The 23,551-nt window shown below is 41.4% G+C and overlaps 1 protein-coding gene across 1 annotated transcript; it reads left to right on the top strand.

The window, feature by feature from the left end:
• Window positions 1–19,214: 19,214 nt before the first annotated feature.
• On the top strand, window positions 19,215–22,707 carry LOC130720701 (transcription factor bHLH130). The gene is made up of 6 exons (XM_057571385.1): window positions 19,215–20,231; window positions 21,079–21,401; window positions 21,484–21,654; window positions 21,951–22,016; window positions 22,118–22,186; window positions 22,291–22,707. The coding sequence occupies exons 1-6, from the start codon at window positions 19,820–19,822 to the stop codon at window positions 22,360–22,362; spliced, it is 1,113 nt and encodes a 370-aa protein (XP_057427368.1). The 5' UTR covers window positions 19,215–19,819; the 3' UTR covers window positions 22,363–22,707.
• The last annotated feature ends 844 nt before the right edge of the window (window positions 22,708–23,551 follow it).

Genomic DNA, 23,551 nt, shown 5'->3' with positions numbered 1-23,551 from the left:
AGTCGTTAGAGGATCTGTTACGTGCTTGTGTGTTAGATAACAGAGGAAGCTGGGATGATCTTCTGCCATTGATTGAATTTACATATAACAATAGTTTTCATGCGAGCATTAGAATGGCACCGTATGAAGCTTTGTATGGTCGAAAGTGTAGGACACTGTTGTGTTGGTATCAAGATGGGGAGAGTTTGTTGATTGGGCCAGAAATGCTGCAACAGACGACTGAGAAGGTTAAGCAGATCAGAGAAAAGATGAGAGCTTCACAGAGCAGACAGAAGAGTTATGCTGACCAGAGACGCAGAACCCTAGAGTTTGAGGAAGGTGACCATGTGTTTCTACGAGTTACTCAGACTACGGGGGTTGGACGAGCTATTAAGTCAAGGAAGCTTACGCCAAAGTTTATTGGGCCTTATCAAATCACTCGACGTGTTGGACCAGTTGCGTATCAGATTGCACTACCACCATTTCTTTCCAACATTCATGATGTATTTCATGTGTCGCAGTTGAGGAAGTACATTCCAGACCCGACTCATGTAATCGAGCCAGACAACGTTGAACTGAAGGATGATTTGACCTTTGAGGCACCGCCAGTGAGTATTGGGGATAGAAGAGTGAAACAGCTGAGGGGAAAGCAGATTTCGTTGGTAAAGGTGATATGGAACAAGGATACGGGGGACGCTACATGGGAATTGGAATATAAGATCAAGGAACTGTACCCCGGACTTTTTGCAGGACTCTGAGTTTCGAGGACGAAACTTTCTTTTTGGAGGGGAGTATTGTAAGACCTGGATTTTCAGAACAAGTTAGTTTCCGACTCACGCGTAGAATCGGTGTAAGCGTGACAGGAGTTTGCTATTTGAGAAAGATTAATGAAGAAGAAAGTTCAGGAATTGTTTGAGAAATGTTGCGTAGTTGCTTCCGGAGTTAGTGCGAATCATCTGCACACCTACCTTATGGCGAGCGTGTCCAGAATAGGCTAATTTCGCTTTAGAGCAACGTTTTAAGTGAGATTTCGAATCCTTGGAAAATTTAAAGATTCTCTTTATTTTTCCTTCGACCAGCGTTTTATTTCAGAACCCTGGACTGTACGCACGATAGTATTCACTTTTCGAAAGTCCGACGACGCTAATTTCTTTGCTTCGAAACCCTAGATTCGAGCGATGGATGAAGACTTTTTCTATTCGGGACTTCTAAAGAAGTTTCCGTCCGCGGTGCCAGATTTGTTTCGACGTTTCCAATCTTTCTTCAGAAGGAAGTTTTGTCGTTTGAGCATCACAGCAAAAAGTAGTTTTTCGGGACAGATTAACTTACACCGCTTTTGGGATTTTAGATATCGTTTTTCCCAAATCATAGATATTTGTTTTGAGTTCTGGAATTCTGACGCCATAATCTCTCTTAGAATTCTTCGGTGAACGTGCTGCAAAAATCGGAATGGCGAAATTTTCATTTTCCCGCGATTTCACCCGCCTATAAATAGGCGAAAAAGCAAAAATCTCTCCATTATCATCACTCAAGGCCGCGAGTTTGAGGGAGCTTGGGGGAGAAAAGTTTTTCGCGAAAACTTAACCAATCTTCGTGCAGTTCGTCCCTACTTCGAGGTACTGAGGTAACTAGCATGATTCTTACCTCTGATTATTGTTTCTTCTGCGTTTCTGAAGTCGTTTATGTGCTCACAGTTTTGAGCTTTTTGTAAAACTGTCCGATTTCTCTGATTTCTTTGTTGGGGTTTGTTCCCTAAGTTCCCAAGAGTCTAAAACCTCTGTCAGTAATCGCCGATTGCGATCCAGCTGTCAAGGATCTGAAAAACTGATTCAAAACCCTTTTTGTCTCACATTTCGAAACTTAATTGTCGAAAAGACGTAATTCGACTTCGTGCCTTTAGGATTTGTTGTCACGGATGTCGTGAGGATCATTGCTGTCAAATTTGTTTTCCGAACTAATAACTTTGAGGTTTTGAGCTATTATTTTGGACCAAAATGCCCCTGAACGGCCGTATTTTGATCGGATTGTCCGAAAATTGTTCCGACAGTTTCTTTGCCTTAGTTTTACCCTAAAACTACCTTGTAAACATATTTGATCGAAGAAAAAGAGCCGAAGCCCTTTTTCCTTTCTGGTCGTGGGCTATATCAATGGGGGGGAAGTTTTTCGTTTTCGAAAACTTGTCTTTTCGCATCCGAATGTTGTATTCTGAAGCTTTGATGCTTTGTCTATCGTTTATGAGTTGTATTGTGATCGAACTAATCGATATTGTTTGGATTCTGCTTTGTTTTTCTCCGAGGTTCAGTTGAAGGAACTTTGGGAGTTTCAGAGCATTTGTGTGAAGGAGATTTTGATTACGAGGCTGGAGCAGCTCGAGGTTAGGGCAACTTACATATTAGCTATGATTGCATGATAGGCGTCGATAAATTCGACTTATGTTTTATCTGATGTTGATTATAATGATGAGTTGATGTTATGATGCTTTCCATAACTTGTGATGTTGTGATATTGTTGGTTTGTGCGTTTTGACGCGATTTCGGAGTGGGGAACCTCTGAACTGGTTAAAGTTGGTGTTTCGGGTTGGATGAACAACCCTAGGCAAGTCCAAATGTGGGGTTTGAGACATAGCCATATGTTGGAATTCTTAGACTTTCCCCGGGAAATGTATTTTGGGTGGTTGATCTTTGAAAACTTAGAATGATAGAGCTTTGAAAACTAAAGACTTGGGAAACTTAGACTTTGAGAAATAAACTCATAACCTGACTAATTTGAATCGAAATTATTTTTATTAACGAATAATCATAGGAGAAACTGAAGGGGAAAATATTTACGAAAGACGGGGAAAAGTCGACTTTTGTTGCGGGTTTGGAGAGTTATTGGAATTGGGGAAAGCCACTAAGGTGAGCTACGGTGATGATTGAAAGTCACCGAGTACTTTACGTACTCTTGTTGTTGGGGTTGTGTTGTATTGACCGACACTGATCCCTTGGGTTCTCTTGTTGTTGGAGCTGTGTTGTATTGACCGACACTTAGCGCTCTTGTTGTTTGGGCTGTGTTGTATTGACCGACACTAGACCCTTGTGTACTCTTGTGGGTGGAGTTGTGTTGTATTGACCGACACTTACTCCGAGTTGTGTTGTATTGACCGACACTAACTCTTGGGTTGTTTTGAGTTTGGGTTTGAGCTAAACACTTATGTGGTGAGGACGATTCGGTGTTTGGCTAACCATATTGCATCAATCGGGTGAATAACGGGAATGGTTCACCTGTGCATTTCATGGTGAATAACGGGAATGGTTCACCACTGCATTAATGATGAATAACGGGAATGGTTCATCATATGGTGAATAACGGGAATGGTTCACCAAGGATGAATAACGGGAATGGTTCATCCAGGATGAATAACGGGAATGGTTCATCCATAGTGAAGAACGGGAATGCTTCACTTGTGGCGAACGGGAACGCGTCACAAATCCGGATCATATTGTGCATTTCACGCATACATTCATTCTGACTTGAATTGTGTGCTGTTTGTTTATTGAAGCATTGTTAGAGCCATAACATGCTAGGATTTGTTTATATATGTATATATCAACATATATCTATACCCCCTATCACATGTTGAGTGTATATCTACTTATTTCTGTGAGTTGACCCTAGCGCCTTGGCTTTGGTTGCATGTTTGTGTTTGGGCGGTCGGCCTGCTGCCAGATGTCGATGGTCGACTGGTTCTCGATGGTCTCTCCCTCGGGGGGGATCAGATATGAGTTGGTGGATAGGGATGCCCCCACCGCTTGGGTGATCGATGTGGCTGGTCACCGAGCGACGTACAGGGGAAGGGTCATGGAGGACCGGACGGATGAGCGAGGACGCCTGACGAGAGGAGTGCTACGGCGTATGGAGCTGAGTTTTGACTTGCCGCCCTCAGTTCACTGTGGACCAGGCACTGGTCATGGACCACCTGCACCATCCCCGACTTCACCTTCTGTTGAGGAGGACCCGTCGGAGATCGAGCCTACTGTTGTTGCTACACCTGTTGTGCCACCTCCTGCTACTGCCATTGCCCCTACCAACGTGGCGTCGTCCTCTAGGCTCGTGCAGCCGAGGAGGGAGTATGTTGTCCCATCTGCCTCACGTCTCTTATCTTTCTCTTCACCGCACGGCTACCGTGTGGACCCCTTGATGAGGGTGGTGGAGGAGGATGTTCTTACAGGAGAGGTGGATGTGGAGACCGGCTCGACTAGGGCGGTGCGCAGGACAGTTAGGAAGGACGTCATGGGACAGGGTAGGTTCCGATGTGTGGCTTTTTGTGTGGTTCTTTTGAGGAGGATCACAGAGAGTCTGTCGGAGTATAGGGGTCTTTTGTTCAGGCCATTTTGGGTGCCGACTTTCTCTTGGATAACTGTATATTTTGTTACTTTTACCTACAGTGCTGGTTTGTATATATTTGTCTGCGGGCTTACTACTTTGGAGTCACTGCGAGTGCGCGTGACGGGAGAGTGCAGCTGAGGCTGTACAAGTGTTTATATTGTATATCGGTTAGTTTAGTTGTTGGGTTTTGTCTTTATTTCTTTATCGCTTTTATTTCAAGGAATCAAACGAAAAAAAAATTACCTGTTTTCCGTGTGAAGTCTATTTTTTGGTTACTAAAGTGACACCTGGAAATCGGGGTGTTACATTGTGGTATCAGAGCCTAGTCGAGTCTTTTGGGAGTCTTTGGGGAATAGGTCTTCTGTGCTAGGTTGTGTGACTCTGCAAAGAGTGAAAATTGATTGTCTGCAGAACGATTTTTCGTTCTAATTGATTGCCTTGTTACTTAATTATATGGAGTAGCTTTGGTGCTATTCTACGATTAGGACTAACCGTTTTCTTGGGGCTAACAAACGATGGTGAACACGAATCAGCTAGCGGAGATGATGGCCACTATGGCCCAAGCAATGACTAACCAAGCAAATGACAATGCCCTGAGACGTGCTCCGGAGGAAGCGCGTGACCAACACCAGCGTCAGAGGGAGGCGACTCTGGATCAGAACAAAGGTTTGAATGACTTCAGGAGACAGGATCCACCTAAGTTTTCGGGAGGTGCTGACCCGGACTAAGCGGATCTCTGGATTGAAGAAATTGAGAAGATCTTTGGAGTGTTACAGACTGCTGAGGGAGCCAAGGTGGGAATGGCAACCTTTCTGCTGTTGGGTGATGCTGAATACTGGTGGAGAGGCGCCAGAGGGATAATGGAAGCCAATCATGTTGAGGTGAACTGGAATTCTTTTCGAACTGCTTTTCTCGAGAAGTATTTCCCAGACAGTGCTCGTGACGAACGTGAATCACGGTTTCTGACTCTGAAACAAGGGAGCATGACTATCCCGGAGTATGCTGCCAAGTTAGAGTCTCTGGCAAAACACTTTCGATTTTTCCGTGACCAAGTTGATGAACCCTACATGTGCAAGAGATTTGTGAGGGGATTGAGGCCTGATATTGAAGACTCAGTGAGACCATTGGGGATCACGAGGTTCCAGGCATTGGTTGAGAAGGCAACTGAGGTGGAATTGATGAAGAATCGGAGATATAACAGGGTTGGAACCGGAGGACCAGTGAGGTCGACACCACAGAGTTTTCAGGGAAGGGGAAGGTTTCAGGCGAGGAAGCCATATCAACGTCCTGCGGGGAGAGGGTTTACCCCGGGATCTTACAAGCCGATGGCTGCTGCTGCTACTTCTGGAGGGTCGGGAAGCCGTACCCAAAACCGTGAGGTGACTTGTTTCCGTTGTGGAGGAACTGGACACTATGCCAACAATTGCACGAGGCCACCAAGATGCTACAACTGCAACAAATCTGGGCATCTGGCTATGGATTGCAAGGCACCAAAGGTTGAGCCGTCGGTGAATGTTGTTAGTGAGAAACGCCCAGTGGCGAAGGGGAGAGTGTATACAATGGATGGTGAGGAGACTGAAGGAGCAGATGGGTTGATCAGAGAAGAATGTGAAATTGACGGTAACCTTCTAACTGTACTCTTTGACTCTGGTGCAACTCATTCATTTGTCTCTAAGGATTGCGTATCAAGACTGCATCTGCCTATTACTACTTTGAGTTTTGATCTTATGGTAACTACACCTGCTAGGACTCTAGTTGCTAATGCCGCATGCATGCACTGTTCAGTAATATATAGAGATAGAACTTTTCATGCCAACCTAGTATGTTTACCCCTTAAAAACCTAGATGTAATCCTAGGGATGGATTGGTTATCCCACTACCATTGTCTTTTGGACTGTAGTCGAAAGAAAGTGGTGTTCCCAGACTCGGATCTTTTGAAGTATCTTTCTATTAACCACATTAGTGCATCGTTGAGCGAGGGCACTCAGAGGTACTTTTCGTTGCTAAGTCTGGAGGGGAAGAAGGAATCGGATATTCATGGTATTTCGGTGGTTCGAGATTTTGTGGATATTTTTCCTGGAGATGTACCTGGACTACCGCCTGTACGCGATGTAGAGTTTGTGATCGACATTGTACCCGGAACTGGACCGATTTCGATTGCACCTTACCGTATGGCACCTACGGAGTTAGTAGAGCTGAAAGCTCAGTTGGAGGATCTTTCGGCAAAAGGATTCATTCGACCAAGTGTTTCACCGTGGGGAGCGCCAGTGCTTTTAGTTAAGAAGAAGGATGGAAGGTCGAGATTGTGTGTGGATTACCGACAGCTGAACAAGGCGACGATCAAGAACCGATACCCGTTGCCGAGGATAGATGATTTGATGGATCAGTTGCGAGGGGCTGCTGTATTTTCCAAGATAGACTTGAAGTCAGGCTACCATCAGATCAGAGTGAAGACTGAGGATATACCAAAGACTGCATTCAGGACCCGTTACGGACACTATGAGTACCTAGTGATGTCGTTTGGAGTGACAAATGCACCTGCTGTTTTCATGGATTATATGAACTGCATCTTTCATGAATTCTTAGATCGGTTTGTGGTGGTGTTTATTGATGACATATTGGTCTATTCGAAGGACGCGAAGGAACATGAAGGACATTTGCGCCAAGTTTTACAAGTGTTGAGAGAGAATAAGCTGTATGCGAACCCTTCCAAGTGTGAATTCTGGCTGGGGGAAGTAAATTTCTTAGGCCATGTTATCTCAAAGGAAGGCATAGCTGTGGATCCGGCGAAAGTAGAGACTGTTTTGGCTTGGGAGCAACCGAAGACGGTGACAGAAATCAGAAGTTTTGTGGGTTTAGTTGGGTACTATAGACGCTTCATTGAGGGATTTGCCAAGATTGTTGGACCTTTAACTCAATTGACGAGGAAGGATCAACCTTTTGCATGGACTGAGGCGTGTGAATCAAGTTTTCAGACTCTGAAGGAACGTTTGATGACGTCACCTGTGCTTATTTTGCCGCAACCGGAAGAACCTTATGAAGTTTATTGTGATGCTTCGTATCAAGGCTTGGGATGTGTGCTGATGCAACATCGAAAAGTGGTGGCTTATGCTTCGAGACAGTTGAAGACTCATGAGAAGAACTACCCGACTCACGACTTGGAGTTAGTTGCCATTGTGTTTTCGCTGAAGATCTGGAGGCATTATCTCTATGGTTGCACTTTCACGATATTTAGCGATCACAAGAGCCTTAAATACTTGTTTGATCAGAAGGAGCTGAACATGAGGCAACGAAGATGGATGGAGTTTATCAAAGACTACGAGTTCACGTTGCAATATCACCCTGGGAAGGCGAATGTAGTTGTTGATGCCTTGAGTAGGAAAATGCATGTCTCGTCAATGATGGTTAAAGAGCTGGAGTTACTGGAACAATTTCGAGATATGAGTTTAGGTGTGACACCGTCTGAGGGTAAGTTGAAGTTCGGAATGATCAGAATTGCCAGTGGACTGATGGAAGAGATTAGAGAGCAACAACTGCAAGATGAGTTTCTGCTGGAGAAGAGGAACTTGGTAATTCAAGGGAAAGACCCGGAATTCAAGATCGGAACTGATGATATCTTAAGATGCAAGGACAGAGTGTGTGTACCCAATAATCCAGAATTGAGAAGGCTGATCATGGATGAAGGGCACAAGAGCAAATGGAGTATTCATCCGGGAATGACAAAGATGTATCAAGATTTGAAACTGAATTTCTGGTGGCCAGGAATGAAGAAACAAGTGGCCGAGTAAGTTGCTGCATGTTTAACTTGTCAGAAGGCGAAGGTAGAGCATCATAGACCTGCTGGTATGCTACAGAGCTTAGACGTGCCAGAGTGGAAATGGGATAGTATATCCATGGATTTTGTGGTGGCTTTGCCAAGAACACAGAAGAGAAACGATTCGATTTGGGTGACTGTAGATCGTTTGACCAAGTCAGCACATTTTCTACCAGTGAGAACTACCTACAATGTGGAAAAGTTGGCTGAGATTTATGTGGCGGAGATTGTGAGACTACATGGAGTTCCGACAAGCATTGTGTCTGATCGGGATCCGAAGTTTACTTCGCACTTTTGGGGAGCTCTTCATGATGCGTTAGGAACCAAGCTGAGGCTGAGTTCGGCGTATCATCCACAAACTGATGGGCAAACAGAGAGAACTATTCAGTCGCTAGAGGATCTGTTACGTGCTTGTGTGTTAGATAACAGAGGAAGCTGGGATGATCTTCTGCCATTGATTGAATTTACATATAACAATAGTTTTCATGCGAGCAATGGAATGGCACCGTATGAAGCTTTGTATGGTCGAAAGTGTAGGACACCGTTGTGTTGGTATCAAGATGGGGAGAGTTTGTTGATTGGGCCAGAAATGCTGCAACAGACGACTGAGAAGGTTAAGCAGATCAGAGAAAAGATGAGAGCTTCACAGAGCAGACAGAAGAGTTATGCTGACCAGAGACGCAGAACCCTAGAGTTTGAGGAAGGTGACCATGTGTTTCTACGAGTTACTCAGACTACGGGGGTTGGACGAGCTATTAAGTCAAGGAAGCTTACGCCAAAGTTTATGGGCCTTATCAAATCACTCGACGTGTTGGACCAGTTGCGTATCAGATTGTACTACCACCATTTCTTTCCAACATTCATGATGTATTTCATGTGTCGCAGTTGAGGAAGTACATTCCAGACCCGACTCATGTAATCGAGCCAGACAACGTTGAACTGAAGGATGATTTGACCTTTGAGGCACCGCCAGTGAGTATTGGGGATAGAAGAGTGAAACAGCTGAGGGGAAAGCAGATTTCGTTGGTAAAGGTGATATGGAACAAGGATACGGGGGACGCTACATGGGAATTGGAAGATAAGATCAAGGAACTGTACCCCGGACTTTTTGCAGGACTCTGAGTTTTGAGGACGAAACTTTCTTTTTGGAGGGGAGTATTGTAAGACCTGGATTTTCATAACAAGTTAGTTTTCGACTCACGCGTAGAATCGGTGTAAGCGTGACAGGAGTTTGCTATTTGAGAAAGATTAATGAAGAAGAAAGTTCAGGAATTGTTTGAGGAATGTTGCGTGGTTGCTTCCGGAGTTAGTGCGAGTCATCTGCACACCTGCCTTGTGGCGAGCGTGTCCAGAATAGGCTAATTTCGCTTTAGAGCAACGTTTTAAGTGAGATTTCGAATCCTTGAAAAATTTAAAGATTCTCTTTATTTTTCCTTCCACCAGCGTTTCATTTCGGAACCCTGGACTGTACGCACGATAGTATTCACTTTTCGAAAGTCCGACGACGCTAATTTCTTTGCTTCGAAACCCTAGATTCGAGCGATGGATGAAGACTTTTTCTATTCGGGACTTCTAACGAAGTTTCCGTCCACGTGGCCAGATTTGTTTCGACGTTTCCAATCTTTCTTCAGAAGGAAGTTTTGTCGTTTGAGCATCATAGCAAAAAGTAGTTTTTCGGGACAGATTAACTTACACCGCTTTTGGGATTTTAGATATCGTTTTTCCCAAATCATAGATATTTGTTTTGAGTTCTGGAATTCTGACGCCAGAATCTCTCTTAGAATTCTTCAGTGAACGTGCTGCAAAAATCGGAATCGCGAAATTTTCATTTTCCCGCGATTTCACCCGCCTATAAATAGGCGAAAAAGCAAAAATCTCTCCATTATCATCACTCAAGGCCGCGAGTTTGAGGGAGCTTGGGGGAGAAAAGTTTTTCGCGAAAACTTAACCAATCTTCGTGCAGTTCGTCCCTACTTCGAGGTACTGAGGTAACTAGCATGATTCTTACCTCTGATTATTGTTTCTTCTGCGTTTCTGAAGTCGTTTCTGTGCTCACAGTTTTGAGCTTTTTGTAAAACTGTCCGATTTCTCTGATTTCTTGGTTGGGGTTTGTTCCCTAAGTTCCCAAGAGTCTAAAACCTCTGTCAGTAATCGCCGATTGCGATCCAGCTGTCAAGGATCTGAAAAACTGATTCAAAACCCTTTTTGTCTCACATTTCGAAACTTTATTGTCGAAAAGACGTAATCTGACTTCGTGCCTTTAGGATTTGTTGTCACGGATGTCGTGAGGATCATTGCTGTCAAATTTGTTTTCCGAACTAATAACTTTGAGGTTTTGAGCTATTATTTTGGACCAAAATGCCCCTGAACGGCCGTATTTTGATCGGATTGTCCGAAAATTGTTCCGACAGTTTCTTTGCCTTAGTTTTACCCTAAAACTACCTTGTAAACAGATTTGATCGAAGAAAAAGAGCCGAAGCCCTTTTTCCTTTCTGGTCGTGGGCTATATCAATGGGGGGGAAGTTTTTCGTTTTCGAAAACTTGTCTTTTCGCATCCGAATGTTGTATTCTGAAGCTTTGATGCTTTGTCTATCGTTTATGAGTTGTATTGTGATCGAACTAATCGATATTGTTTGGATTCTGCTTTGTTTTTCTCCGAGGTTCAGTTGAAGGAACTTTGGGAGTTTCAGAGCATTTGTGTGAAGGAGATTTTGATTACGAGGCTGGAGCAGCTCGAGGTTAGGGCAACTTACATATTAGCTATGATTGCATGATAGGCGTCGATAAATTTGACTTATGTTTTATCTGATGTTGATTATGATGATGAGTTGATGTTATGATGCTTTCCATAACTTGTGATGCTGTGATATTGTTGGTTTGTGCGCTTTGACGCGATTTCGGAGTGGGGAACCTCTGAACTGGATAAAGTTGGTGTTTCGGGTTGGATGAACAACCCTAGGCAAGTCCAAATGTGGGGTTTGAGACTTAGCCATATGTTGGAATTCTTAGACTTTCCTCGGGAAATGTATTTTGGGTGGTTGATCTTTGAAAACTTAGAATGATAGAGCTTTGAAAACTAAAGACTTGGGAAACTTAGACTTTGAGAAATAAACTCATAACCTGACTAATTTGAATCGAAATTATTTTTATTAACGAATAATCATAGGAGAAACTGAAGGGGAAAATATTTACGAAAGACGGGGAAAAGTCGACTTTTGTTGCGGGTTTGGAGAGTTATTGGAATTGGGGAAAGCCACTAAGGTGAGCTACGGTGATGATTGAAAGTCACCGAGTACTTTACGTACTCTTGTTGTTGGGGTTGTGTTGTATTGACCGACACTAATCCCTTGGGTTCTCTTGTTGTTGGAGCTGTGTTGTATTGACCGACACTTAGCGCTCTTGTTGTTTGGGCTGTGTTGTATTGACCGACACTAGACCCTTGTGTACTCTTGTGGGTGGAGTTGTGTTGTATTGACCGACACTTACTCCGAGTTGTGTTGTATTGACCGACACTAACTCTTGGGTTGTTTTGAGTTTGGGTTTGAGCTAAACACTTATGTGGTGAGGACGATTCGGTGTTTGGCTAACCATATTGCATCAATCGGGTGAATAACGGGAATGGTTCACCTGTGCATTTCATGGTGAATAACGGGAATGGTTCACCACTGCATTAATGATGAATAACGGGAATGGTTCATCATATGGTGAATAACGGGAATGGTTCACCAAGGATGAATAACGGGAATGGTTCATCCAGGATGAATAACGGGAATGGTTCATCCATAGTGAAGAACGGGAATGCTTCACTTGTGGCGAACGGGAACGCGTCACAAATCCGGATCATATTGTGCATTTCACGCATACATTCATTCTGACTTGAATTGTGTGCTGTTTGTTTATTGAAGCATTGTTAGAGCCATAACATGCTAGGATTTGTTTATATATGTATATATCAACATATATCTATACCCCCTATCACATGTTGAGTGTATATCTACTTATTTCTGTGAGTTGACCCTAGCGCCTTGGCTTTGGTTGCATGCTTGTGTTTGGGCGGTCGGCCTGCTGCCAGATGTCGATGGTCGACTGGTTCTCGATGGTCTCTCCCTCGGGGGGGATCAGATATGAGTTGGTGGATAGGGATGCCCCCACCGCTTGGGTGATCGATGTGGCTGGTCACCGAGCGACGTACAGGGGAAGGGTCATGGAGGACCGGACGGATGAGCGAGGACGCCTGACGAGAGGAGTGCTACGGCGTATGGAGCTGAGTTTTGACTTGCCGCCCTCAGTTCACTGTGGACCAGGCACTGGTCATGGACCACCTGCACCACCCCCGACTTCACCTTCTGTTGAGGAGGACCCGGCGGAGATCGAGCCTGTTGTTGCTGCTACACCTGTTGTGCCACCTCCTGCTACTGTCATTGCCCCTACCGACGTGGCGTCGTCCTCTAGGCTCGTGCAGCCGAGGAGGGAGTCTGTTGTCCCATCTGCCTCACGTCTCTTATCTTTCTCTTCACCGCACGGCTACCGTGTGGACCCCTTGATGAGGGTGGTGGAGGAGGATGTTCTTACAGGAGAGGTGGATGTGGAGACCGGCTCGACTAGGGCGGTGCGCAGGACAGTTAGGAAGGAAGTCATGGATTTGGACACCGAGATGATTACGGTGGATTCCGACTCTGACTCCGAGAGCAGTGGGGAGAGTTACTCGCCGAGCAGCGATGAGGAGGAGGAGGATTGGTGAGCTGAGCTGGGAGGGTAGGTTAGGCTAGCGTCATTTTTTTGTGTAGAGCTCTGATCGTCAGTTTCTTTTGGGACAGGGTAGGTTCCGATGTGTGGCTTTTTGTGTGGTTCTTTTGAGGAGGATCACAGAGAGTCTGTCGGAGTATAGGGGTCTTTTGTTCAGGCCATTTTTGGGTGCCGACTTTCTCTTGGATAACTGTATATTTTGTTACTTTTACCTACAGTGCTGGTTTGTATATATTTGCCTGCGTGCTTACTACTTTGGAGTCACTGCGAGTGCGCGTGACGGGAGAGTGCAGCTGAGGCTGTACAAGTGTTTATATTGTATATCGGTTAGTTTAGTTGTTGGGTTTTGTCTTTATTTCTTTATCGCTTTTATTTCAAGGAATCAAACGAAAAAAAAATTACTTGTTTTCCGTGTGAAGTCTATTTTTTGGTTACTAAAGTGACACCTGGAAATCGGGGTGTTACACTTGGCGTCTGAAGCATGTTCCAAAGAGGAGCTTCTTCATGAGAAGGTTGGAAAAATGAAGATCTAGGTGAATTGGGTGGAGAAGTGGTTTGTTCAGCTGGTTGGGACTCTGCAATAGGAGTGAGTGGGGTGGCAGTTCGAGTAAGAAGTGCAGAAATAGGGAGTGCATCAAGTGAATTTAAATCATCATCAGTATCTGTAACAGCAGACTTACTTGATGATCGCACTGCAGACCTTGTAACTCTGGCAGGAGCCTCAACTCTGGTGTCTTCAACAGCTGATTCCACACGAGTAGGCTTCACAACTATTCTCACTTGCTTCTTTTTCTTCTTTGGTGGAGGAGGAACATCATCATCATCACCATCAGATGGAGCATCTGGCTTGGTGGGTTCCTCGTGCTTTCTCTTGGGCTTGTCAGCCTTCTTCTTCTTCTGATCAACCCCATCAGAAGGATCAGACTCTTCAGAGGATTCCTCTAAGACGATTTTTCTCTTCTTCTTCTTCTTGGGAGGAGAATCAAACTCTGGAGCTGGTGGCAGGGTTCTGAAGAACTCGTCCACATCTATCTCATAACCTTGTTGCCTCAAATCATCTATATAGCACAAAATGGCAGTTGGATCATCTGCTTGGGACCATAGAGGGTATCGATCAGAGAGACTCTTCTTTTTCTGACTTCATCAGAAGTGTCTTCATGAACAGGTGCAACCTTTGTCTTGATCAATCCCATCTTCTTCATGGATGTGGAGGTGAAGACATCACCAACCACCGTTGTCAGATCCTCTGTGCAGCCAGCCTTAGTCAGATCTTCTATCAACTTGCTCTCAATGAAGAGATCTGAGAGCAATGTTCCAAATGGAATGTATTTGATAGCAGACTTTAAAGAAGCAGTTGTTCTTGACTTCTTGATGCATTCTTTGAGGTAAGAGAACTGGAAGAAGGGAAGGCAGATCTTCTTGTGATCCTGAATGAAGAACAGCATCACTTTCTGACAAAAGTTGATGTAGTCGGGTGAGCTTCCCTTTGGTCTCTGATTGATGCAATGAAGCAGAATCTTGTGCCAAATCCTCAGCTTAGGATGAAGCTCCACTACTTTGTAATCACTCTTGCCAGGCTTATAGTTTGTGTAGAGAGCCTTGTTGGTTTCTTCCTTTGTTCTGGGTTTCACCTTTGATTCCGTCAGTTGGAATCTGTAGCCTGTGCCAGTGTGCTCACCCAGAAGGTCAACAATCGACTTCTCCGTGATGATGATTCTTCTACCAGCAATGTAGGAAACCACTTGAGTGTCATCACAGTCGGCATGTTTCCAGAATTCCTTTACTAGCTTGACATAAACTGGACCACGAAGCCTGTTGAAGTATTCTTCCCAGCCTTGAGCTTTAACTTCAGGACGAAGATCATACCCATTTGCAGCTATGTTGTCTAGGTCGAATCTCCATTCAGCAAGAACCTGGAGTTCATCAGGAGAGTAGACACATGTAACGGAACAACCCCTTTGTGCGAGAGGAATCATCTGCCCTGTAGCTTGAGCTTCTTGTTGATTCCTTTGAGTAGTAGAGCCCGATTGACCGGTAATTTGACCAATTACCATGACGGGGAATTGGGTTCCATCGGCAGTTTCACCTCTGTTAGATCTCACCATCTTTGAAGCGGTTGAAGGTTTGGGTAGAAAGGAAGAGGATGAATAGAGAGAGAGAGAGAGAGAGATCGTGGGGAATAAGGATTTTGAAAATCGAAGAGAGAGAGAGAGTAAATCCGTAAGTGATGGAGAACGTGTGTGTATAGTGGGTTTTTGAAAATAACCGTTGTTGATTAAAAAGCAAAGTAAAATCAACGGTTGAAAATTAAAGACATCATAGCAACAGTTAATACCAATAGCACACGTTGGAGAGAAGCACATCAACACTCATTACGACAGACTGTCAGCACGGGCACAAGGAACAATGTATCATAGCTACTGACACACGTTTACTGTCTCAGCTTCAGAGTCAGCACCAATGGGTACTTATCCTCTGATGGAGTTACCTTATGAACTAGACATCTTCTGATAAAAAAGCATCATAGTCAGAGGTTCTGATCCATCTTCATGCTGGACAAAAGTCCATATTCAGATTTTTCAGAATGAAATTAAATCTATCCTCTGCTAAGGGCTTTGTAAAGATATCTGCCCATTGATGGTCAGTATCAACAAACTTCAGAAGAAGTACGCCCTTCTGAACATAATCTCTAATAAAATGATACTTTACCTCAATGTGTTTTGCCCTTGAGTGTAAGATAGGATTCTTACTCAATGAGATTGCAGTAGTGTTATCACAATAGATTGTGATATTTCTCTCAAGGATTTGATAATCCTCCAGCTGATGTTTCATCCAGAGCATCTGAGTGCTGCAGATTGCTGCTGAGATATATTCTGCCTCTGCAGTAGATAGTGCAATGGTTGATTGCCTCTTGCCATCTGCATCAACTGGACGCTCATAGCCATCCACAATAATATCCCAGAGATCTGCATCGAAGCCCAGAAAGAAACTTTCTATTCTATCTTTCCAATATTCGAATCTTTGACCATCGAACATGGGAGGCTTTGCATTGTAGCCATCTTTTTGCATTTCACTGGTGGTAGCCATTTGTTTTTCACACCGGCCCGGATCACTGAACACTGTTAGGTGTGGTAATCAGAACTTGCGCTCTGATACCAATTGAAGGTATGAAAAACGGTAGAAAGGGGGGTTTGAATAACGTTTTCAGAATAAAACTTCCACCTTAAGATTTTAGCAAATCTTTCGTGAACAAATAAAGTGCTTAAGATAAGAGATAGAAAAGCACACAAGGATTTTATCCTGGTTCACTTGATGAATCACTCAAGCTAGTCCAGTCCACCCGTTAAGGTGATTTCTTCCTTCTTAGAATGAAGGCAATCCACTAATCAGATAATTGCTACAACTGCACTTGAAACCTACAAGTGACTAACAATACACTGATTTAGCTCACACTAAGATTCACTCTCTTAGTCTTCTCTAGGATCCGATCAACCTTGATCTCCTAAAGGTAAACTAAACAACTGTTTAAGAAAGATTGTTTACACAGAAATTGCTTCTCAAAAGCTTGTAGTAAACACAATGAATTCAAAGATGAAAGAATGCTTAGAAGGTTTGAATATAGCTTGCGCGTGTGAGATTCTTCCAACCACATCTTTCAATCTTCAGCCTCTATATATACTCCAAGAATTAGGGTTTGAACGCTGCATGAGAATGCTACCGTTGGAGGGCAGATCTGGAATTTCTAGCTTCTGTTGTGGCTGAGAATGTTAGGTTAGGTCGTCAGGATAGTACATTTGCTTTTGTACTTTGGATAGTGACTTGACCTTTAACCTTGTAGACTTCTGATCAGAGGAATGCTTCGTGTTGGAACTTGTGAAGCTCGTTGATCAGAGTCAGAGGGAAGCATGGATCCTCTGACCGTTGTACCTTCTGATTCTGAACTCAGAGGGAAGTACTTGGTCTTTAGAGCCATTTTGCTTCTGGACTTCAGAGTCTCCACTTTTCAGCTTCTGGATCTTCAGAGTCTTTTACACCATCAGAACATCTGAACCTTCAGAGTGTCTGGGTTGTCAGAACGTCTGGATCTTCAGAACTTCAAGTGAGTTGAGTCAAAGTCAGAGCTTGATTAACTTCAGATCTTCTGAAGCTTTTCTATTGTTCAGATTGAACATAGAGATTGCGAAAGCGTTGCTTGGGTCACTCTTTAAGCACAATGCTTCTGATTTGTGTGAGATTGGATTAAGGTCAGAGCCTGTAAGAGCACACTCAGAAAAACACGTTAGAGTACCATAATTGTTCATACTAAAATGTTAACTTGTAATCATCAAAACATAGAGTTGTACTACTCGATCAAAACTTGATCTTACAAGGTGGCCTGTGAATTGAACCCACATCCTTGTCGTTGTCCATGATACCAGAAAAGTAAATCTCTGGAGCTCACCCAATCAGAACAGGGTGCCTGCTCTAATGCCAATTGAAATTCTGGCACACGCGGACAGATGTTCTACCAGATGTCTAAGACATCTTGTACAACATGATACAAAACAGTTAATTGAATATGCAATATAAAGAACATAAACAGAGACAAGACACACAAGATTGTTAACCCAGTTCGGTGCAAAATCACCTACGTCTGGAGGGTTTTCACCGAAGAGAAAGATAATCCACTATTCAGAGAAATTGTACACAAAAGGTCTTAACTGAACTGCCCCAGTTCACATCCTTTTCTACCTATCTCTACAAGTGTTTATTACTTAGTCCTCCCCCTAAGTATGAGAGCCCCTCTTACTTTCTCTCAATCACTGCCACAGTGATTCAAAAGCTCAACACAAGACCAAAGACATATCTCATGATCAAACAACAAAAACTCAACTCTCAGCAAAAGAATAAATACATGAATAAGCTGAGAGAATAACAAGTGCGAACACAGACAAGAGTAAACCCTAGTTTTACTCAACAGAAGCTCTCTACCTAAACACTAGGTTTCGGTCTTCATATATAACAGTCATCCAGGCCTTGTCTTCGATGGGCTTGGACAAGCAAAGGTCCACACAACACTCAGGGAGTTACTAGGAAACAAATCTGCAGAAAACGTCTTCAATAAAAAGTTTCCTATTCCAGAAATAAAACTCCCACACAATCTCAGATCAAATCATTGAAACCGATTTGATCACATAGAATATAATCCTTGAACGACACATAGAAGCTTCCAGAAATACCCTTTCTTGATCACCAAGTAATCAAAACGAAGCTTCATAGAAAATCTAGCCAACTCTTTGCAGGTTTCGCAGGGACAGATGTCACAGGCAAGATGTTGTGACATCGGGTCCGACATGTTGGCCAAAAACTTAACTTAGCTAAAATGCAGACAACATAACATAGGAACAACAGACCCCTCTACATCAAAGAAAGGTTCGTCGCATGCTCCCAAAGGGACATTTGAAATCTGTAACCACAAAGGATGCAACTTTGGCACAGATTTATTCTCTTCTACTTGAGTGGACACAAAATCCTTGTTCATCTTTAGCAAAGATCTAATATAAAAAAACAAATATGTCTTGTCATAGTCTTTTGATTAAGAACTAAGGGAGCATTTAATTTTCGTAACGAAAATGATTTCTGAACCCCACAAAGTGTTGACATTCAATTGATTAATGCAGGTTCTAGCGCTAAAGAACATCAGTAATATGTTTTATTTGTACAAACATCAGTAGTATATAAAGTTAAAAAAACCATTGCAGAAAATTAATTATTGAAATATATTTTAAAAAAATACATTTTTTATAACAATTTTTAAAAAATAAATTCTAAGATGTATTTCTTAAAATTATATTTCAAATTTCACCTCATGCAATATATGTCCAATAACACATTCTAAAAATTAGTTTCCAAAAGTCATTTTTATGACAATACATATTATTGTCGATTTATATCTCGAGTGAGGGAGTTGGATTTGGCACCTGATGTACTGGTTGGCACCCCAATTTTTTTTTAAATATGTCAAAACTACCCTTCAGAACTTTAAGTTTCAAAGTACTATATGAAAGTGAAAGGTTTGAGTCCCCGTATTCTGTTTAATACCGATATGCTTCAGAACTTTAACTTCTGAAAATCTTCGAAAATTTATTTTCCGAAATTAAACGCGCAATAACATTTTCGTATTTCCCCACTTTAAAATGGGGTGAAAAATCCAATAAATGATGTTCCAAATCCAATCCCCTCGATTGAGGGTTCAAATATCGGGACTGTTTCGATTATTTTCCTTTTTTGCCATGGAGCCTTCCCAAGACTAAAGAGAGAGAAAGAGAAAGCACTTAGTCACGAAGACCGACTGATACTTTTTGTACTTTCTCATTGGCTCACGTTCAACTTAGCACACCACTTACCTTCTCACTCTCTCTCTCACATTCATAATAAGATCTTCCTTGCTTTCACTGCTTTCAAAAGCAAATCTAAAGCTACTGCACTTGGTACACCCCCTTTTTTATTCATTCATTTATTTTATCCCTATCCTCCATACCTCTTCTCCTTGTCCTTTTCACTGGATCTATCAATCTCTGCTAGCTTTTCTCCTCTTTGAATTGTGTGCAAATTAACCTCCTAGCTGGGTCTTCTCTCTTTAATTATTTTGGTTCTCCTGAGATTGTTGCTTCTCCTACAAGATCTTATCCCTCCCACCCAACCCAGCTTTGTTCTTAAGCTGAAACTTTTTTCTCATAAAAATTCTCAGAATTTTCCTCTCTCTCTGGATTAAAGTGACCAGTCTTTTTTGAATAATGATTCCCAATCTGGTCCTTTTATTTGTTCCTCTTTTTATCCTTTTACAGTGACATCAGTGATATGATATAACTAAGCATATATTATATACATACACATACATATAATTACATATACACAACAAAAATAGTAACAATGGATTCCAATCAGAATTATCAACTACAACAACAGAATCAAAGTTCTTCTGGGTTGCTTCGTTTTCGCTCTGCGCCGAGTTCATTTCTTTCAAATCTCACACCTTCTGTTATCAACAACGAGAGATTGCTCAACAGATTTGCGAGTTACGGTGCAGCTGATACCAATAGCATTAGCATTAGCTGTAACGATACCTCTGCAGCTTCGCCTAGCTTCCAAGATTTCGAAGAGAACAAGCCTTTTTCTAAGGGCATGAATTCGCAGCAACAGGGTTATGGTGGTGCTGGTGCTAGTGCTGGGTTACCCCCTCACTATCCGAGGCATGGTTCGAGTTCCGCCGCCATGGATGGATATCTTCTCAGGCAGGGTAGCTCCCCTGCTAGCCTTTTCTCCAACGGTTCCTTTCAAAATGGTATGGTGCTTGATCTTCTTCTCTGCTTCCTCTTTTGATGATTTTATTTTTTTTATGTAGGTTTGGTGTTTGTGTTTTTCTTCAGTGAATTGAATTTCTTGTTGTGAATTGACAGAGTTAGTATTTACAAGAGTTTAAATTCTATGCACCGACAGCGTAAAGTATTTTTTACACAGTTAACCAATCAGATTTTAAGGATGTGAGAAAATATGATTTTACAATCTGAATCAGTGCATTTTTTTAGGGGTAATGAGCTAATGATGTTTGCTACTTACTTGCTATGGTGAACTAAATTGCAATCCTTACTACCTTCTCTTTTCGAAGGTTTAATGTTTGTGCTTTTGCTTCAGTGAATGGAATTTCTTCTTGTGAATAGGAAGAGTGTTTATAATCTGGTTCACTGCATTATTTAGGAGTAATGAGCTCATGAGTTTCAGCTACTTGCTATGGTGAACTGAATTCCAATCGCGGAAATTTTTGTATTTGAAAATAGAAGATAATGATTCGGATCGGGACATGATATGCAATATAGGTCGTTTAAATCTGATGATCCGAATTGTCTATGCTTGTTAGGGAGATGGAATCTATCAAACTCTTCACTGAGTGAAATCTCCGTATGCTTGGTATTTGTAGAATTCAGCTCAACCATCACTTAGGTGTAGTTAGAGGCACTATTGGAAATTTAAGCTTATGTGAAATTGTAATAGCTTCACTTTGAGGATCTATAACATTATGGAAGAAGCAGAACAGAACATGATACGATATTGAACCGGTTAGATTTTTGTTTCTATGAAGATGAATTTATTCCTTAGTATTTTCTGAGAAGTTATGCATTTGTATATTGCAGGGTTTGGCGCCATGAAATGTGTTGGAAACTATGATGCAGTGAATGGCAATAATGGCCAAATTAGTCCATCTATTGATAGGTTGAAGAGTCAGATTAGCTTCTCATCAAGAAGTGCTTCTTCTTTGGGAATGCTGTCACAGATCTCTGAAATAGAGGGTGAGGAGGACATTGGGGCAACTAGCCCTGATGATGGGAGGCAGGGAGGTGGCAATGGCCATGGATTCCCCTACACGTCTTGGAATGATACTCCACAACTCTCAGAGAATTTCATTGGCTTGAAAAGAGGGCGAAGTGGTAATGAAAGGATGTTTTCTGAACTTCAGGTATGTATAGAAATGTTAACTTTTTTTTTCTTTTTCTTTTCAGTTTTCCTTATTCTCAATGTGAATACATTGTTGTACTCAGAATGGAGAGCTAGGAAGTCAGGTTCATACGTTAACTCATCACTTGAGTTTACCGAAAACTTCAGCAGAGATGGCTGCTATGGATAAGTTGCTTCAGTTCCCTGATTCTGTACCTTGTAAAATCAGAGCAAAACGAGGCTGTGCTACTCATCCTCGAAGCATTGCCGAACGGGTAAGAATTTTAGCATGTTTTGTTAAGCTTCTTTTCCATACGAATCAATTCTGAAAGATTGAAGCAACTCACAGAAGCTTCTTCCTAAATTGATGCTCACTTTCAAAATCTATATGCTAAAAGCAATTGTTTTTTTAAAGCATCTTAAAATCTTGCAGTCATGAATAAACTAACTATTGGGTGTAATAAAGTATTTCTTAGTCATTTCCTTTCCCAAAACCAAGAAAGACATTATTTAGAATAATCTGAATCCTAAAGTAATTGGTAAAAGATTATCTAAAAGGCATTTTTTTCAGGTGAGAAGAACTCGGATCAGTGAACGAATGAGAAAACTACAAGAGCTTGTTCCAAACATGGACAAGGTAAAACACATCAAGCATGTTTGATAGTGGAATATATAATTATGCAGAAAAATAATGGTGTAGTTGTGTTTGGAAGGTTAACATTCTTATGTTCTTGGCAGCAAACTAACACATCAGACATGTTGGACTTGGCTGTTGATTACATTAAAGATCTTCAGAAACAATTCAAGGTACATAAGAGGAGAATTTGGTTGTGATTTCCACCCTTATAATCATGTAATTGATATTGACTTGTTCATTTTTGCACTTTTTTTTTTCTCTCAATTACTTGCAGACTCTAAGTGAAAAAAGGGCAAAGTGCAAATGTGTGAGCACGCAAAAGGCAGAGACAAACCCAATTGCTTGACAAAACTTTCTCTAAAGCATGCAAAGATGCAGATGCCAATGACCTGGTACTTATGCATTCGAGCTAAAAAAAAGTAGAAAGAAAGAGGCTAATATATAATGCTATAAGCTATCTTTATTGAGTGTCACACCAATTACTAGCTTGTAGGTTTTCGCCCCAATATATAGGTTCTTTAGGCTAACGGAGTTTCAATTACATAATCAATAAAGCATATAGTATATTTGTAATTTTGTATAGCAATGTTCTAATAAATGTTTCCCTTTTAAAGTAATGTACCGTTTTTATTCTTGTAGAAATATGAAAGTTTACATTACAACAGTTTAGAAGAAAAGTTATTTACTTCAATTTCAATTTATTTTAATAATGAAATGGTGTTATTCAAAATGAATTTTTTTCTTGGTAGTTAGTCTCATGGTTACCGATGACCTATGGAGATACCTTGGCTAAGAAAAAGAAACATTTTTCTGTGGGGTCAAATGCAAAAATCAAATTCAATCTAATCCAATTAGAGAGAATTTCGATTGGATAAGTCGTGGATCATTTTATTGTTTTTTTTAAGGGATATTAAATAAATTTTAATATACACATAATATTACATGAGTTAATTTAAACCATGAAAATGCTTCATAATATAATTATAAATGTGAAATTAACATAAGTTTAACTTACTTAATTTTCATTTTTTTATTTAATTATTTTATCTATGGTTTTTTTTGACAATATTTTCAAGTAATATTTTTTAGTATGTAAAATTTCAAGTATAATAGACTTAGTAAATTTATAAATACATAAAAATGATAATATAATTTAAGGAAGAGCATATAAGCATAAATGAGATGTGTATTTTATAAATACTATATATTAATATAAATATAAATTATTAAATAATTTCATATATGTATATATATGTGTGTGCGCGTGAATTTGGATTATTCAGATTCAATTTTAAATTTATTTTTTCTAAATCTTAACTTCAATTAATTTTTATAAAAATCATTAAACTGAATTAATTTATCAGCTTACCTAAATAGACGAGAGGTGTATTCAGTATTTGTCCTTTCTCATTGAAACAAGGAGAGCGTCTAGACATAAAAGGATAGTGCATGGCTAATGATAGATTGAACATTTCAGTTTTTTTGCCATTAATAGATGAGTTGCATATTACGACCTATAAAGTTTCATTGATGAT

This window comes from Lotus japonicus, chromosome 5 (assembly GCF_012489685.1).
Source record: "Lotus japonicus ecotype B-129 chromosome 5, LjGifu_v1.2".
Lineage (NCBI taxonomy): Eukaryota > Viridiplantae > Streptophyta > Magnoliopsida > Fabales > Fabaceae > Lotus > Lotus japonicus.
This window is presented reverse-complemented; position numbering and strand designations above follow the sequence as displayed.